At 39.2% G+C, this 19176-nt stretch overlaps 1 protein-coding gene across 5 annotated transcripts; it reads left to right on the forward strand.

Annotated features, from left to right (window-relative positions):
• The first annotated feature begins 384 nt into the window (after nucleotides 1-384).
• Nucleotides 385-19176, forward strand: Znf18 (zinc finger protein 18). 5 transcript variants are annotated; one of them, XM_047542636.1, is made up of 7 exons: nucleotides 385-460; nucleotides 4335-4803; nucleotides 6239-6428; nucleotides 6827-6918; nucleotides 13396-13480; nucleotides 14161-14271; nucleotides 17912-19176. In XM_047542636.1, exons 2-7 carry the CDS (start codon nucleotides 4417-4419, stop codon nucleotides 18694-18696), a joined length of 1650 nt encoding a protein of 549 aa, XP_047398592.1. In that variant the 5' UTR covers nucleotides 385-460; nucleotides 4335-4416; the 3' UTR covers nucleotides 18697-19176. The 5 variants fall into 5 exon arrangements, with proteins under 5 accessions (XP_047398592.1, XP_047398591.1, XP_047398595.1 ...); XM_047542635.1 differs by lacking the exon at nucleotides 385-460 and adding an exon at nucleotides 467-1162; XM_047542639.1 differs by lacking the exon at nucleotides 385-460 and adding an exon at nucleotides 467-1162 and having other exon boundaries at nucleotides 14164-14271.

The following is a 19176-nucleotide window of genomic DNA, read 5'->3' on the forward strand; positions in this document are numbered from 1 at the left end:
CCAGGGTAAAACACCATGAATAATGGCAATTTCATCTTTGGATGCGGGACGGAGCAAAGAGGTCTGTCTAGGCAAGGGGAATTATCTTTGTAGATTTCGCAGGGTTTGTCCCTAGTGCCTTGAACACAGTAGGCGTGCGATGTCTGTCTGGTGAGCAGCAAGCTTGAATGAATGAGGAAGGACAGACTGATAGCCTTGGCTCTGCTCCGGATCCACAGCGGTCCAGATCGTGGGGCAGAGGCGCGAGCGGATGGGGCGGGGCTCGCAGGCCGCCAATCGGAGCCTCAACCTCAATTCCGGCTCCGAGGCCCCGCCCTATCCCGCCCCGTTCCGCTCCGCCTTGCTCCGCCTTGCTCCGCCTTGTCCCGCCTCACTCCGACTCTGCGCGTCGCTCTCCGCCAGTGGCGCGCGCAGCTGCGCAGCTCCCGGAAGTGCGCCCGAGCCGGCGCCGCGGGTCGAGGTGAGCGCGGGCTGGGCGGGCCCCGCTGCTGGCCGCTCCGGGTCGGGCCTGGCGTCGCCAGCGTCAGCGCGAGACTCCGTCGGGCCTCCCGGAGCGGCGGCGGAGCCAGCGGACGCGCGCATTTGTGCGCCAGGGAGCGCGCTCTCGGCGAGAGCGGGGGAGGGGCCGCGCGGGTTGTGCAGACTCTGGGTGCAGGGAGACGCCCGAAACCCGATCTGACCCTGCGCTGGGGCGGTGCCTGGTCTTTACGCCGGGACCGAAAACGTCCCCGCCGCTTTCCACGGAGGACTGAAAATGAGCCTCGGGAGGAGGGCTACCCACCTGGAGAAGCCTAGGGCGTTTCTCATCGGGTTGCTATCGATGGGGGTGAGGGGACTTAGGGTGGAGACTATTCCGCTGGTCAGCACAATCCAGACCGGGCACTAAATGCCAGTAACTGCCCCTTTCCATTCATGACGACCCCGAAAGTGTCCCCCCAAATTAACAAACGTTGGAAGTGCTCCTTAAATCGCAGGCTTTAGCACTTTCTAGATTAGAGTCTGGTTGCCACTTGTGAGCCTCCACGTTTCCAGATCTGTAAACTTTTAATACTTAAACTTGAAGGGTGATTGTAAAGATTAGAAATAACATGAGCGGTCTAATAGCTGATAGGTAGTAGGTGCTCAACAACTGGTTACTTACAGGTGTAACCATGTAACTTAGGTACGTATAGTAAGAATGCTTATATAGGTGCACATTTAAAAATTCGAATTTGTTAAGCTTTAGTAAGTGTAACAAGTAAGCATTTGTGGTAACTCAGGTGTTTTGTTTTTAGTAACTAATGGGAGCAGATCCACAGGAGGTGGTTGGGTTATAAACTCATAAACCCTCTATTAAGTAATTTAGTTTTGAAATTTTTAAGACATTTTTCTTACCACCATCATGGTGTGTAATAATTAACACCAGGTTTCAATATTGTATAAGATGTATAGTTTTCCCCTTAATGGCATTTCTCCTAAATGTTATCTAAATTGCTGTCTTAATTCAGGACCTAACTAAATTTGAACAAGTTTACACATTAGTATCTTGCTATTTGATATCTTGGTACTTGTTTTTCAAAACTCAGAAGCCAAATTCATAATAATGAAGATAATGAAGGATTTCTGTACATATATGCATTTAAAAATTTTTTTATCTTATGAAATACATACATTATGACTTTTTTTTTTTTTTTTTCTTAAAGTGGTGCTGAGGCTCCAACCCAGGGTCTTGAGCATGTTGGGCAAGTAATGTAGCACTGCACTATGCTCCCAGTCCCTCACTCATTTTTTTTTTTTTTGTAAACATATTTCTTTGAACATAGATTTCCCTCTAAGAAATTCTTCAGCTGCTTTCCACAAAGTTTGAGATACTGTTTATATTATCATTTTGTATGAAAATATATTTTAATTTCCTTTTCTATGTCTTTTTTGACTATGGGTTATTTTAATAATTTCCTTAAATTGGGATTTTCTAGATACCTTATTATTGATTTCTAATTTAATTTCACTGTGGTTAGAGAATATGTACTTTATGATTCCAGTCTTTTGAAATTTAATTATGCATATGCTCTGTTTTGATAGTTTTTTATACAAAAGGAGTGCATATTCTGCAGTTATTGGGTCTAGTGTTTTGTCAGTGTCAATTAGATCTTCGGCTTATAGTATTCAGAGTTTCTAAACCCTTACTGATTTTTTGTTTGTTTTGTATACTTATCCTATCAATTAATGAGAAAAGGGTATAAAAATCTCCCAAGTGTGTCTGAAGATTTGTCCTTTAGAATTGCTACTAGATACATACACATTTAGGGTTATGTGTTCTAGGTGATTTGATATATTTGTTCTAATGGACTATTACCCCCATTCTTTAGAACTGGGAATTGAACTCAGGGCTTTATACATGCTAGGCAGGCACTCTACCATTGAGCTACATCCCCAGCCCTGAAATGGTCTTTTTATTTCTCTTCTTATTGACGTCTACTTTGTACTAACACAACCACACTAATTATTTATTTTTCATGAATTGATTTATTTCTCATAATGACATGACCCTCTTTATTTTTCTCTTTGTCTTCATTTCTCCTTGGTCAGATACTAATATAGCCATTTTAACTTTCCTATATGTGTTTGCTCTTTGCATAGACTAGCTTTTTTTCATACTTTTATTTTCAACCTATTTATGTTTTTATATTTAAAATGTCTCTTGCAGACAGCATATAGTTGGATCTTGCTTTTTATAGTTAGATAAACTGTTTTATAATTCAAGTGTTTAGTCCATTTACATTCAATTTAGTTCTTGATATGCTTCCCTGCTGTCACGAGTTGAGTAGCTTTACATCATGCCTTTTTATCATGACACTTCACCTCACCTCAGACTCAAAACAGTGGAGTCAGTTGACCATGGACTGAAACCTTTGAAACTGAGCCAGATAAACATTTCTTCCCCCAAGTTGTTTGTGTCAGGTATTTTGGGGTGAAAAGCTGACTAACACAAGTGTTAAGGAAGGTTTTTCATTCTGGATTGTTGAAAATTTCAGTGTCTCTCATTACCAATTGACCTCCACATCTCTCTTTTGCTCTTAACACTGTCACAACTGCTGTTTTTAAAACTTGCAGTTTTGTCATACTGATTGCAATCCAACCCTTGCCCAAGAGTTGTTGAGGCCCTCTTCCGTTTTGATTTTTAAATGATTTTCTGATATAGAAAGAATTATTTTGCTGAAGTGATAGGGATGAGAATGTTGCTTCTTACACCTCAAGAAAAAAGCAGCTATTAAAAAAGCTAGAGTTTTATACTGATTGCTGATTCAACCAGAAATCCAGGTGATTGTGTGTTTTGATTATTGCCTTTAGTGTTATGGAGGAATGATGATCTTTAACTCCTTCATAATAACATTTATGGACTGACCACTAATACACTGTTAGGAATACGTGCATGAAAGTTAACTAGAAATGTGAAATTCCTGATCCTTAATACACACACACACACACACACACACACACACACACATTTGTACTGGATTGAACCCAGGGGTGCTTTATCACTGAGCTACATCCCCAGGCTTTTTTGTTTTTTATTTAGAGACATGGTCTCATTATGTAGCTCAGGGCTTCACTCAGTTTCTGGAGGCTGGCCTTGAACTTGCAATCCTGCATCAACCTCCCAAGTTGCTGGAATTACAGGTGTGTGCCACTGCACTCTATTAAAATATCTTAATATTAACCTTGTCACTTACTGCTTCTCAGTTGTTGTCTTCTAAATATCTGTTAGTCATTTTTGCATCACTGTGTCAGAATACCTGAAATAAACAACTTATGTGGTGGAAAGGTTTATTTTGGCTCACAGTTTCCTAGTTTTCAGTCTGTGGTCACTTGGGCCTGTGGTGGCACACTATATCGTAGTGGGAGAATGAAGCAGAGGGGGCCTGTTCATCTATTATGGAATCATCTCATCCTTTCAACATTAGCCTGTATTCCTAGGGCATGAGTGTCTTTGTGCAACTTTTATTTTGTAGTCTGCAGATACAGAAATGTTTTGCAGAAGAACTGTTTACCTAGAAACCTATAGTGAAAATGCTTTCATGTAGTGTGTTTCATTCTTCTGCATGGTCTGGACATTTGAAGACCAAGGGAGAATGTTTTAAAACATCAGGGCGATGCTGGCTATTTAGATATGGTATCAGGGTTTTCTCTGAGGTTTCAAGTTTGTGGTCTTTCAAAATAGAATAGTGCATATTTTGAGCTGTTTCAAAAGACCCAAATGGATCATAGGGCTACTCAGGTAGGGCATATGCATTGTTCTTTCTGAAAATGTGTCTTTCTCCTCTGTATAGCACTCAATGTATTTCTCTCTTTAGCATTCCTGTGAGGATTTGGTTCTTCCCAGAGACAGTCCCACCTCAGAAACACTTCTCCTAAAAGAATTTGTGAAGCCAGACAATGCCTATTGACCTGGGGCAGGCCCTAGGCCTGCTGCCCTCATTGTCGAGGGCTGAAGAGGACTCATTCTCTGGATCAGATGCTGCCACTCCTGGGGAGCTCTCCAGCCCTGAGACTGCACGCCAGCTCTTCAGGCAGTTTCGTTACCAGGTGCTGTCTGGGCCTCATGAGACCCTGAGACAGCTTCGAAAGCTGTGTTTCCAGTGGCTGCAGCCAGAGGTTCACACCAAGGAGCAGATCCTAGAGATTCTCATGTTGGAGCAGTTTCTAACCATTCTCCCTGGAGAGATCCAGATGTGGGTGCGTAAACAGTGTCCAGGCAGTGGAGAAGAGGCAGTGACACTTGTGGAGAGCTTAAAGGGAGATCCAAGGAGACTATGGCACTGGGTAAGTGGGACTGAAGCACAGAGCTTCTCTGGGGTTCATCAGGTGTATTGTCTTATTTTTTTATACCACTTATGACGCCGTAATGTGTAGAATTTTCCATACCAAAAACCAATTCTCTGATTCTCTGACGCAAACTGAGCATCCAGCAGTCCAGTTCAATTCTGACACTATCTGGAGTTAGCACATATACCACCCATGCAAGGCTCAGTCCCCATAAGACTGTTCCCCAACTTCAGATGCCAGTCACAAGTTCCAGGCATGATTTGACCTGAAAAATTGGCGATAATTGGGCATTTCTCACAGTTTCCTCTTCAGATCTGATAATTAGAATGGCATAGAGAACTCAGGAAAGCACTATACTTATTGTTTGCAGTTTACTATAAAAGATACAATTCTTTAACAGCCAAATGGAAGAGATGCATAGGGTGCTTCCCTGCTCTCTCCTGGTATGCTACCTTATCAGTACCTCAGTGAATTCACCAACCTGGAAGCTCCCTGAACTCTAGCAGTAAGAAGTTTTTATGAGGGCTTAACTGTTTCAGCACAGTTGATCAAATCATTTTCCATTGGTGATTGAAAATCTCCAGTTTCTTTTCCTTCCCCAGAAGTTGGAATGTTGGGGCATTGAAGTTTCAATCCTTTAATCACATGGTTAGTTTCTCTATCAATCCACCTTCATCCTGAAGCTATTTAGGGTCCACTAAGAGGTAACTCATTAGCATAAATTCTGATATGATTGACAGGGCCATTGTGAATAACAAAAGACATTTCTTTCAGGAAATTACAAGAATTTTAGGAACTCTATGCAGGAATCAAGGACAAAGACCTTTTTTTTTTTTTTTTTCCTGTGGCACTGTGGGTCATTGAGTTGCATCCCCAATGCCTTTTATTTTTTGTTTCGAGACAGGGTCTCCATAATTTGCCAGCCTGCCTCAAACTTGAACTTGTGATCCTCCTGCCTCAGTCTTCAGCCTTAGGAGTAGCTGAGATTACAGGTGTGGTCCACCAGGCCTGGTCCAATTGTTTTTTTACACCACATCTGCATTTCTGGATAACTCACCTAATTCTGACTTTGTGACTCTCAACACTTAAGCCATTGGGGATTGAAAATAAAGTCTCCTTTCCCATTCTGTTTTTAGAATGTTTGAGTTGTTAAAAAACCTGAGTTTTAAATCGTGGGGAATGTGTAGTAGAAACAATATAGTGGCATGTTTTAGAGGTCTCTCAGGCTGGTTCAGTCTTAGCTTTAGTGTCTCTTATGATAATCCTTTCATTGGTTCCTGCTGGACTAAATATATTTTTAACTGGTTTTCTCTTTTCTACTTACTCCATGTTTAGGAAGACTATCTTCCAGTTTGTTACAGAAGGCTAGCTCCATATCCTTTAGAAATCCTGACTTTGCATCATTCAGTAATTTGTTCTGTATGTTCTCTAGATCAGCATCCAAGTTCTAGGACAGGAAATCTTATCAGAGAAGAAGGAATCCTCCAGATGCCAAGTGAGTGAAGTGGAGCCCCATCTTGAAGGGGCACCTCCAGAGTTGGGACTTCAGAGTTCACCTGCAGGACCCCAGGAGCTGCTGAATCACATCGTGAAAAAGGAATCTGACATGGAACCAGAATTAGGTGAGGAACAGTTATCCAGGGTGATATATGGTGCTTTCTTGGCAAAATTTAGGGATTGTGTTATCAGGCCTAGCGTGAGTTGAAATGATATGGTGTCCCTGAAAGTTTGGAAACAGTAGATCTACGTGTACCACTTTGACTTGGATGTTCAAAGTCTGTATTGTAAACCACTTTGTCTAGGCCAGACCATTTGGATTTTGATTTGGAGGACAGAAAGTTAAAGAAAATATAAATGAGACTGGAAGTTTGGTGGGGGAATTTGTTAGGAGGTAAACATAAGTCTTGAAATTTCGATGGTAGAATGGATCATTCTAATTTGTGGGGATTGTTTTCTGTGCCCTCTGGGGAGTGGTTAAGGAAAACATCCAGATTCTGAAAACTTCCTTTTCTCACTGCAGCTCTGGCTGCTTCCCAGCTTCCTGCCCAACCTGAGGAAAGGCTCATTAGAGATCAGAACTTTGGAGCTGCACTTCTCCCTGCTGCACCTCAGGTGAGCTGGGCTCCTGCCTCTCTTACTTGGAACTAGGCTTCAAGGGTTTGTCATTGGGCAGGAGGATTACCAAAGTTGTAGCCTGTGAAGGGAGTAAAGAGAAAGGCCTGGTTGGGTAACAGTTACAGTAAATGTAGAATAAACCCTGAGTTTAGTGCTTAAGTCAGAATGTTTCCTAATTGTCATCTTGAGTAAAGGAATCTAGCAAATTCTGGCAAATCCTGTCTCTACACAAGTATGGACATTTCTTTATTACTTTTAGGTTATGCCAAGACAAGACTATCTTGGTTGGGTATGATGGCACATGCCTATAATCCCAACTATTCAGGAGCCTGAGTTAGGAGAATTGAGAATGGGTAACATAGCAGAATCCTGACAAAAACAAAAAAAGAAAAGAAAAATCTGTTTTATTTCCTAGTATAGTTTGCCTGGGAGTCATTTAAAATTTTTGAATGGTTATTTCTAATGTTTAACAGGTTATTTATAATGTTTTACCCTCCTTTATGGAAATATAAAATTAGTAAACTACACATATCTAAAATGTATAATTTGGAAAATTTTGACATACACATATAGTCCTAAAAGCATGACCACAATCAAGATAATAAATATACCCATCACACTCTAAAGTTTTCTCTCTCCTGTCCCTTTTGCTTTTCCACATCATCCTGAGATAACTACTGATCTACTTTCTATCACCACACATTAGTTTGTTTTCCCAAATTTTATATACAGTGGAATCATGCCAAATGAGTCTTATCATCATTGTTCTGCATATAGTGTATCTTTTTTGTATATCTTAATATATTCTCACTGGTTTTATTTAATTTTAATTTTAACTTAATTTTATTTATTTATTTTTTTGAACTGGGAATTTAATCCAGGATTTTGTGCTTGTGAAGTACACATACTACCACTGAGCTGCATTCCCAGCCTGGATACAGGATATTTTTGTATTTCTAAAAGTGTTCTTAAGCTTTGCCCTGGGATGTAGTTAAATTGGTTGGACAAAATTTGTTATACAGTGGTTTTCTTTCATTTGGGGAAGTTATGTTTCAGGACCCCTAGTGAATGCCTAGAACCATATACAATTGTTTTTCATATCCTTATGTGCCTATGATTAATTTATCAATCAGGAAAGATTAGAGTTTAATGACTACTAATAAAGTAGAACAATTATAAGAATGTATTATAATGAACGTTATGTGGATAACTTATTCTCAAATATCTTAAAATATCTTACTGTCTTGTTCTTACCCTATGATGATGATGTGAGATGACACAAGGCCTATGGTGATGAGATGAAATAAGGTGAATGACTAAGCACTTACCACTCACTGTGGCTATAACTTGTGCAGTTTGTGGTGCAACATCAGAACTAGCATTAATTTCTTTTTCTTTCTTTGCAGTTTCACAGATTTGTTTTTACTGTAGATCTTGGCAACCTAAGTATATGATTTTTTAAAAATCATACTTTTCACTTAAAGGAAGCACTTTGTGACTTTTCTTTTGCATATCCCCTACTTTTGTACTTGGGGCCTTTATTAAGTAAAATAAGGGTTACTTGAACCCAAGCACTGGGATACCATAACAGTGGATCTGACAACCAACATGGTTACTAAATGATCAACAGGTGGGTAGCATGTACAATGTGGATATGCTGGACAAAGGAATGATTAATGTTTGTGAGAGATTTCATTGTGCTACTTAGAATGATGTGCAGTTTAAACTTATGAATTGTTTATTTCTGAAATTTTCCATTCAGTATTTTCAGACCACAGTTGACTATGGGTAACAAACCATGGAAAGTGAAACTTGGATTAAGGGAGATTGCTAGTTTTTTTTTTTTTTTTTTAGCCATACTAGGGATTGAACCAGGGGTGCTCTACCACTGCACTACATGCCCAGCCCTTTTAAATTTTATTTTAAGGTAGGGTCTTGTTAAGTTGCTGAGGCTGGCCTTGAACTAGTGATCCTTCTGCCTCAGCCTTCTGAACTGCTGGGATGAGAGATGTGCGTCACTACGTCTGGCTAAGGTGATTACTTTATAGTACCAGAGAAGCCTTTAATATAAGACTAATTTTTCCCCCCTACTGAGGCAATAGCCTTTTGAGTATTCTGCCTACTGCCTTTTACTGTACTGGGTTTTCCACTCTGGCTAGTGAGAATAGCTGTGTGAGCTTGGGGAATGTTCCCTCTGATTCTTTTTGGTGGTCCTTTTCTTAGACTTGAGGAGGACTCCCTTTGCAGCCTCTGAGCTCCTTTGCTTAATTCTGGGGACTTCATAGCTCCACTGGGGTTCTTCCTTTCTGTGTTGCTGCCTGGATTCTCCAGGAATTATGTTTGGACAACTATAGGACCCAGTTTGTTTGTTTACTTTCAGAGAGCTCTTTTCTGCATAATGTGCAGTGTCTGGAAGCCATCACTTCGTATATTTTCTCTCCCTTTTCAGTTATTTCAGGCAGAAAGGCAAACCTAGTTCCTGATACTCTATTTTGGGTGTAGAACAAAGTCTCTAGGACAGGTTTATCTTGATTATGTAGCTACTAACTCTGCAAAGTTGTATTTGATTAAAAAAATCTTCAGGAACCTATACATCTTAATTGAAATATCGTTTAAAATATTGCGAGCACTCTTCTTGGGTCTTGCTTTGGGAGGTACTTCAGAGTATAGGCAGAAAACAGAGAAGGTTGTAAATAATAGGTGGTCCTTAATTTCATTTCTAGATTAGGGTCTGGGTTTCAGCTTTCCAGGTTGAGAGATTTAGAAAGTAGAATACCTATGTTGCAGTTTACCTTTGGGAAAGGAGAATGAAGACGTAGCAAGAGAGGAATATGCCTTTTTAGTGAATCAGGGTACCAGAAACCAGTTGTTAAGCAGGAGATTACTTGATGAGAAAGATTTGTGGCCCTGGACATATATTTTAATGTTAGAGCACATGAGAACCAAGGTTTAATCCCTAGAACCATAAATAAATAAATAAATAAATAAATAAATAAATAAATAATCATAAATAATAAAAAAGAAAATAAAAGATGTGGGTATTCTATGAAATATCTCAAACAGGCATGGAAGATTATTGCCTCTTATGTACAGTATCCCTATGACAGGTATATGTAACTTATTAATATGTTTTAACTAGTGGAAAGCACAGTCATTAACCATTTCCTATTTTGGAGAATTTAAAAGGTCAGAATACTCAGCAGCACCAATTCATTATTAACAACTATATGTACATATACTTGTTTCTACATGTAACTAGTAACTGATTATAAACCACTCAAACAAAAATCATCCCTACCCATTCCCAACATCCCTCCCCCAAACTGAAAACAATTATTTGCCTCAGAAAAACTTAATATTTAATGAATCCATTGGAAGTGTAGGAAATTTTAAAATATAAGTAATTACTTCTAATCTCTTCCATGAATTAGGAGCTTTTTGAATAATACCAGAATAATGAAGTGGTATCACTATCACTATCACTACACAGTAGTACTTTATCACCAGAAATCTTGATTAAGTGGGACCCGGATGCATTTATTACACAGATTTTTTTTTTTTTTTTTTTTTTTTGGGTGCTGGGGATTGAACCCAGGGCCTTGTGCTTACAAGGCAAGCACTCTACCAACTGAGCTATCTCCCCAGCCCCCAGATTTTTTTTTCAAATGTGTAGGATAGAAGCCCTCCTTGTGAAACCAGGTGTGATAATGTCTTGTCAGTCCACAAGATGGTGCTATTTCCACACAAAAATAGAGCTGTTTGCAAGTTTCTTTCTAAATATGAGAAAAGAGCAAGATGGCTGCTATTTGTGTCCTGTGTCTCAAGTGTGGGGTGTCATTCACAATTCATGAGCATCTTAGTAGTTCCTTGAGTAAGTGTGTTGCTTTAAGCTGAAGGTACACTGTACAGAGACTCCTGAAGCAACTTTTCTGACTTTTGAATGATCTGATGCACCCTTATGGGCTTTGATGCTCATATCCTCTTTTTGTCTTGTACTGTTCTTAGTGGTTATTCATCTGGTACCCATGGAATAGGCCCTGTGTCCAGCAAGCTGGCCATCCAGTCTATTACTGGGCTTGGTGTCTGCATCCTTTTCTCTACTAGCAGTGAAGTGAGGATCTGTGTATTCTGACCACGAAGACTAAGGACTCCTGTTTTCAGCAATATTTTCTCAGACTGGTTATCTTTAGTAAGTTATTAAAATAGCCTTATTCACAGAGCATTAACAAAGTAAGCTGCCAGCAGTTCATACTTTTTTCTGTTTTTTTAAAACTGGTATGGGGAATTGAACCCAGAGGAACTTCACCACTGAATTATATCCTCAGTCCTTGTTACTTTTTAGTTTGAGACAGGGTCTTTCTGAGTTGCTGTGGCTGACCTTGAACTTGTGATCTTCGTGTGTCAGCCTCTCCAGTCACTGGGATAACAGGCATTTGCTAGCATCCCTAGCTCAGCAAAACTTTTAAACATTTTAAATTGAAATTTATATTAAAAATGTTGTTCTAGTTAATAGTTGAGATCACTTTTCAGCTTCCTGCCCTTTTCCACACTAGAAGATTCAGCTTTTCCTTTTCAAAGTTATTTTGTCTTAGCACTGCTAATTCAAGACTTTTTGGTGTCTCCTTTCTCCTTGAGCCATTTCCACCTTCTTTGATGCATTGGGACAGATTTGCTTCAGGACTGAGAATACCATCCCTGAAGGGTATATTGTATGTGATAGGAAGATGACTACTTCATTCCTCTCCTCATTTCTGCTTCCTGGCTGTTTATGACATAATGCTGTCTATGAACTTGGGGAACCCTGAAAATGAACAGAATCCCTTCCTTGGTTTTCTCTGCAAAACCTGGGGGGTGAGTTTGGGGGACTGCAGCAGATGGTAATAATATATATTATCTACTGAGGACTTACATTCTGAGAGCTTTATTTTAGCCTGACAACATAATATTGAGTGCCTCCTCCATCACAGGCATTGGAGAGTATGACTGATTCCTTTATCAAGGAGTTTAATGCTAGTAGAGGTGATGATTAGTCAAATACTTTGTGTGTGCATGTGAATATACACATATATACATACACACTTAGGTATTTAATAAACTGATGAATGCTATAAATGAAAAGTATGGTGTGCTTTGAAAATAGGAGACATTGCCTTGTTTCTTCCAAACCTCCCAACAAGTTTTTGCCCTTTTTTTTTTTTTATTGTAAACAAATGGGATACATGTTGTTTCTCTGTTTGTACATGGCGTAAAGGCTTACCATTTGTGTAATCATAAATTTACATAGGGTAATGTTGTTTGATTCATTCTCCCAACAAGTTTTTGAATTCAATACTGTCATTAGGTGAGGACCAGAATTCTAAAAGGTTAAATTAATTTGCTCAAAGTTACATAGGTAGAAATTGGCAAGGCTGGGACTTGAAACTCAGTGTATTCTACTCCAAAGAATGTTTGCTAACTACTCTGAGTTTCCAGTGGTCTGCTTCATAGTGGGGAGACAGAAATTAGAATTTATGAAAGTAAATCCTAGCTGGGTGGCATTCCCAATTTTGTTTGTAGTTTGGTTCCATGGGAAAAGAAGGGCTGCTTTGTGGATAATAGAGGGATACTTTGCTCTATAAAAATATCAGTTTTCCTCCAACTGAGAATAAAATTAATTTAATGTTATGCTGTACATGCACAACTGTTGAGTTTCCAGGTGTGAATGACTGCAGCATCTGACTTTTCTTTTGAATCCATCAATCTTTGTTTCAGAGTAAGGCTTATTATATATAAAACAATTTGCTTCATTGTTGATTCTTCTTACGTTTTCACTGGTTTTACTTTCTTTTCCAACAAATTCCTTTTAAATTTCTTTGTTTTCCTTCTTGAATTTTCATTAAATAGTAAGAATATCAGGCTCTTATTGCCAAAGACCCATGCTATAAGCACTTGAAAGAGTTACAAAAGGAACAGTATAGAAAAGCCTCCTGTATGTTTTCCACTCTTAAATACATGCAGCCCCTCCCCCTCCCCCACAAAAAACCAGACCTTAACCCTAAATGTTTTCTAACCAAAACAAGAAATACTGATGTAAAGGATTTTCATTTTCTCCTTGACCTGTTTTTTCCTTGACTCATTCTCCCATGACTTCAATTTTTTGGTACTAGGGATTGAACTCAGGGGCACTCAACTACTGAGCCACATCCTCAACCCTATTTTGTATTCTATTTAGAGACAGTCTCACCGAATTGCTTAGCGCCTTGCTTTTGCTGAGGCTGGCTTTGAACTTGCCATCTTCCTGCCTCAGCCTCCCGAGTGACTGGGATCACAGGTGTGCACCACCGTGCCCAACTCCCGTGAGTTCTTAGATCTGCTGATGGCCAGGATCCTATGGCTAGAATCCTATAGCATATTCCATTCTTCTCAGCTTTCCTATAAGAAAGAAAAGCAGGTTCAGACACCTTCATTGGAGTGACAGTATTGTATTTTTTCTAGGAGCACTGGATACACCTGGATTCTAGTCAAAAGGAGCAGTACTGGGATCTCATGCTGGACACCTATGGAAAAATGGTCTCAGGAGGTAAGGGCATGGGTCAACTTTGACAGAAGGAGATGGAAAGACTGGAAGACTGTTAGGCATTTTCTGTGCACTCACAGAGACATCTGCTCCAATTTAAATTCTGTGGGTAAAGGAAGTCATTTACAGACAGAGTTGGGAACTGGAGCTAGTTGAAAAGTTCTAGTCAGAACTTCCTTGTATTGAAAGTACTCTGAGTGCCGGGAACAGTTGTGTTATGTACAGTAACATCTTTAATTTATGAAGTGGGTATTTCCCTTTAAAGATGGTATTTCCTTTTAAAGATGATGAAAGTGAGTGCCAGCTCAGCACTTGCTCACTGTTACAGAGCTCTCGAGTGCAGATGGAACTCAGTTGTGATTGACTCTAGTCTAGGATCTTTCCTACTAAATCACACTGCCTCAAAGTAATCACAGGTGGGATTTCTATCATTATCCTTGCACCAACCTGACAGTGGTCTGCTTAGTGTCACCTATTCAGATTCTTATTTTTTGGCCTTTACACATGTCCTAGTCCAATTGTGAGAACTGGTGTCAAACCTCCATGCACTATTCTCAGGGATGCTTCCCTAAGTGGTCTAGGAGGCTTCACATTTCCTTTCATGGGACGTTCCTTTGAGAGACACAGCTTGAGCTCCCAGACATCCCCATTCATGCAGGCCCACATGCTCATCTCTCTGTAAGCAGGTATTTCCAACACTAAGCCTGACCTGACTAATTCAACAGTATATGGGGAAGAGCTGACAGGACTGCAGCTTCATGTCAGTGAGAAGATCCCACGACTCACTTGCACAGGTGAGTGATTTATCCTTGGTCTGGAATCATTTTTTATCTCCTGTTCTTAAATTGGAGGTAGTAGAGGAGGTATTAGGACTTTATTTCTATTACATTGGTTAGAGCTAACCTGATTGGGTCAGTCTGGTTTGAATCTAAAGTTGAGTGTCCTTTTCTCTGTCTATAGGGCTGTTAACTCATATATTTAATCAAGATCACACACACATTGTATTTGCTGCCATCAATCTTGTCTCTTGTGATAGCTTTTTTTCTCAGAGAATTGAGATTTGTACACATTGAGACCAAAGTAGATAGAGCTAAAATTCCAAAAAGAAAGATTATGTAACAACATTATTATCATTCTTAGCAAGAAGGTTCAGAATAACTAGACTTTTCTCATTCTGGTTATAGTGAGTAGTAACCACCTACCCTCAGCAAAGTGAAATAAACAAACAGAAAAACATGTTTTGTTAAATCTCTTTGTACCTAACAATTATTAAATAACAGCATCAACAAATAATTCATATTAGTCATATATTTTAAGACTCAGGAAGAAGAAATCTGAACTTATGCTATTGTAAAATGGCAGTTACCTTTTGCTTTATACACTTTTTCTAAACATGGCAGTTATGCAGAACTTATCTAACCAGTACATCTACTCCCGTCCCTGTTCACACACTTTGACATATGCAGTAAATCCCCAAACCCTGGAGAAAAAAAAAGGAAAGGAGAAGTCATTCTTCTACCCAGTAGGATCTAATTAATTATTTTCCTTTGCTGAAGCATCAACTAAGACAAAAGATTTTCTTCCTTTTTTTTTGGTTCAGGATCTAACCCAGGGTCTTGTACATGCTAGGCACGTACTCTGTCTTTGCTGTACACCAGCCATAATTTTAATTTTAAGCTGTTCTTTAATGAGCAAGGCTGGAGAAAAAAAAAAAAAAAAAGATGCTTGGGAAAAAGAATCAGTTTAGTTTTTATTTATGTCTCTTTTAGTCAGCTTTTTTGCTGCTATGACCAAAAGACCTGACAAGCACAATTAGAGGAGGAAAAAGTTTATTTTGGGGCTCACAGTTTTAGAGGTCTCAGTCCATAGACTGCTGGCTCCATTCCTTGGGGCTTGAGGTGAGACTGAACATCATAGTGGAAGAGTGTGGTGGAGGGAAGCAATTCAAGACATCACACCAAGAAGCAGAGAGGGAGCTGTGGTCATCAAGGACAAAATATATACCCCAAAGGTGTGCCCAGGGACCTACCACTCTACCAGCCTACAGTTACCACTTAGTTAATCCCTATCAGGGGATTACTTCACTGATTGTGTTAAAACTCTCATAACCCAATCATTTCACCTCTAAACCTTGCATTCTCTCACACATGAGCTGTTGGGGGACACCTCATATCCAAATTATAACATAATATATCAAATAAGTTGGAAATGTATCTTTTAAAGATATAATATGAAAGTAAAGTTTGAAGAAGAAAATGAGCGAATATTTGAATTGTGTCTGGATAGGGAATTTTTTTGTAAGTATAAAAGTGATGAAAAAAAATCATTAAGGAAAAGATTGATAGACTTGAGTATCTTTAAAAAGTAAAATCCCCAGCAACTTCTATACATAAAAATAACCCCAAATGGAATCAGGGTATAAACTGATAAAAAACATTTTTCAGCAATATGATAGATAAATTATATTCTATATTATTTTTCTTAATATAGAAAAGTTAAAGCAGGTTAATAAGAAAAATATCTTTCATAATAAGAAATGGATAGCAGTCTTGGGATATGAAAAATAGCTAATAAATATGAAAAACTCCTTTCATAACTAAGAATTTAAAATTTAAAATAATGAAAATGTATTTTTCACTGAACTAGATGACATATATTTATTTTCCATATTTATAGATACATTATAATTATACACAATGGTGGGATCCATTGTTACATATTTGTACATGCACACAATATAACCATATAATTTGCCAACATTATTCCCCAGTATTTCCCTTTCCTTCTCCCTCCCCTTGGCCACTTTCCTCTATGTGTGGCACATATTTAAAAAACATTGAATATTTGAGTGTTTATTCACCTCCCTCTCTGCCCTGTTTCACATACTAGGGGATGGCAGAGTTGTTCTGGAAATCAGGTTACCAGTAGGTGTCAAGAGCTTTAATATTCATGCCCGTTGACACAGTAATTCCACTTTGAAGAATTCCTTTAAAGTGTTAAGCAGAAGTGTGGGTAAAAACTTATGAAGAAAACTGATTATCACAGCATTATTTATAGTCACAAAGACATAATAAACAACAGATTTCCACAGTTAGAGGATTCTTAAATACTTTATGTGTTTAGTATGACACCTTTCTAATGGGCCATTACTCAACTCTTTAAGATGCTATTTATAAAGACTTTAAAGAGAAGAGACAGTACCTTTGCCATTTGAGTGGAACATTTTCTAATGCTTTGAGAATAAACAAGTTCAGTTCTAGTTCTCTAGCAGAAGCCTAAATATCTGGCAGGTAATCGGAAAGACATGAACCTATGAAAGATAAAGTTAAATAGCCTCTTTAGATCTAAGGGATAATTTATAAAAGTTGAAAAAAATCCTGCAACCAAAATAAAAATCTTTATCATATGCATCTGCAAGCAGTAAATAATCAAAAACCTACATTGTGAGAAAATAAATATAACTGCTCATGTGAGTTCATAAAGCATAGGTAACTGGGTATGGTGGCCCATACTTATAGTCCCAGCTATAAGACTGAGTCTGAGGCAGGAAAATCACTTGAGTTTGAGGCTGTCCTGGGCAACATAGTGAGAAGTCATCTCTAAAATAAAGTACATGTAGGGCTGGGGAGATAACTCAGTTGGTAGAGTGCTTGCCTTGTAAGCACAAGGCCCTGGGTTCGATCCCCAGCCCCACAAGAAAATAAATAAATAAATAAAGTACATGTAAATACTGGATTCCAGCAAAGACTGAAGGATTCACTTTTATACTATAGTCCTACTGCATTGCACCCATAGTAAAATAACATCTTAATAAATTTCATGACTTTTTGAATTACTCATAAATGGGGTAATTCATGTTAAATTGATGAGTACTACTGTTTTTAATTTAAATGCTACATAACCAAATATAGAACTAAATGTACAATATGATACCAGTTATATCTGAAATAGCATACACAATAGGTTAAATAAAAAGACTAGAAGGAAGCATATGTTCATTTCTATCTCAGTAATTGAGATTGATTGGGTTTTCCTGTGTGTAGTTTTTTCTCCCCCCAAATTCTTTTTAGTGATCATGTTTATCTTTTATGTGTAATTAGATTAAAAAACAATCAGTTTTAAAAGTACTGCTGGTATATAGTATATTTATTTTTCCTGACCCTTAAGAAATGCTTGCTGCTGATTTGTGGAGGGGTTAGAAAAGCCTGCTATGAGCCCTCCTTTGCTATTCAGAAATTCTCAGCTCCAGAGCTGAACACTTAGCCCTGAATCCAGTACAGTTGAAGCAAGTTTGGAGCATCAGGCTGCATGATAGTTTTCTTTTTCTCTCACTAATGCTGTCTTGGTAAAAATAATATTTTCTGGTGACCCCTTCTTTGAGAGGTAAGTTAGAAAATAGGGCATAATATTGAACCATTTCAAATTTTCTTTCAGGAGATAGACAAGAAAACGACAAAGAGAACTTAAACTTGGAAAATCACAGGGACCAGGAACCCTTGGTTGCCTCTTGTCACACCTTGGGCGAGGCACTTCCTCAGCCTTCCTTGAGGGACTTTTTCTGTGAAGATGAATCAGGACACTTTGGAAGAGAGAATCTCCCTGAGGCACCAGAAAAACTTCAGGGTGAGGTGGCAGGGGAACAACTCTCTCCTCATGGAAGCAGTTCTGAGAAGCAAGTAGGTCAGTCTATGCCAAATCCTCCTTCAGCAGAACTGTCTGCCATGTGGTTGGAGGAGAAGAGAGAGGCCAGTCAGAAGGGGCAGCCACGAGCCCCCATGTCCCAGAAACTCCCCACCTGCAGGGAGTGTGGGAAAACCTTTTATAGGAATTCACAGTTGGTTTTTCACCAAAGAACTCATACCGGAGAGACATATTTTCAGTGCCCCATCTGCAAAAAAGCCTTTCTGCGGAGCTCAGACTTTGTGAAACATCAGAGAACGCACACAGGAGAGAAGCCCTGTAAATGTGATTACTGTGGGAAAGGCTTTAGTGACTTCTCAGGATTGCGCCACCACGAGAAAATCCACACAGGAGAGAAACCCTATAAATGTCCCATCTGTGAGAAAAGCTTTATTCAGAGGTCGAACTTTAATAGACATCAGAGGGTTCACACAGGAGAGAAACCTTATAAATGTTCCCACTGCGGCAAAAGTTTCAGCTGGAGCTCAAGCCTTGACAAACATCAGAGATCCCACTTGGGAAAGAAGCCTTTTCAGTAGCCATGCTTGCTCAGCCCCCGTGTGTCCCCCACTCTGTTTTAAAAGTGCTCAGCTCCACCTGGAGGAATAGCATCCCTAAGAGGATATCTTGTTCTCTCTTCATGGATTGGAGGGGAGAGAACCTGGACATGGTTTTGGACTTGAAGATGTATCAGCCTCTGGATCTGATTTCACAGTGACTTAAATTCTTGCTACTTCATTAGGAGAAAGAATAGTCTTTATGTTTCAGGACATTTCTTCTTTTGGACCCCTTGGAAAAAAGTTTCATTTAGAGGTTGGTTTTAGAAGTGCTTTCTGAAGAGAGTTTAACCAGGTGGCTGCAAGTCATTGCTTGTGGGAAGAACCCTGAATCAGCCCTTTAGGATTGGGGTTCTAGAGCAGGTCTCCTGATAGAGAATGAGAGGCACAGAGGGCCAGTAAGCTCACATGGTTAAAAAATTAACTTCAAGTATCTGTTTTAAATAAACTTGATTGAGCCAC

This window comes from Sciurus carolinensis, chromosome 3 (genome assembly GCF_902686445.1).
Source record: "Sciurus carolinensis chromosome 3, mSciCar1.2, whole genome shotgun sequence".
Taxonomy (NCBI): domain Eukaryota; kingdom Metazoa; phylum Chordata; class Mammalia; order Rodentia; family Sciuridae; genus Sciurus; species Sciurus carolinensis.

Excerpts from the sequence above, each read along its gene's own strand:
- Znf18 (XM_047542636.1), top strand. The coding sequence starts at position 4,417 with ATGCCTATTGACCTGGGGCAGGCCCTAGGCCTGCTGCCCTCATTGTCG. Across the intron at positions 6,429-6,826 it reads TGACATGGAACCAGAATTAG|CTCTGGCTGCTTCCCAGCTT; the intron begins GTGAGGAACAGT and ends TTCTCACTGCAG. Across the intron at positions 14,272-17,911 it reads CCCACGACTCACTTGCACAG|GAGATAGACAAGAAAACGAC; the intron begins GTGAGTGATTTA and ends ATTTTCTTTCAG.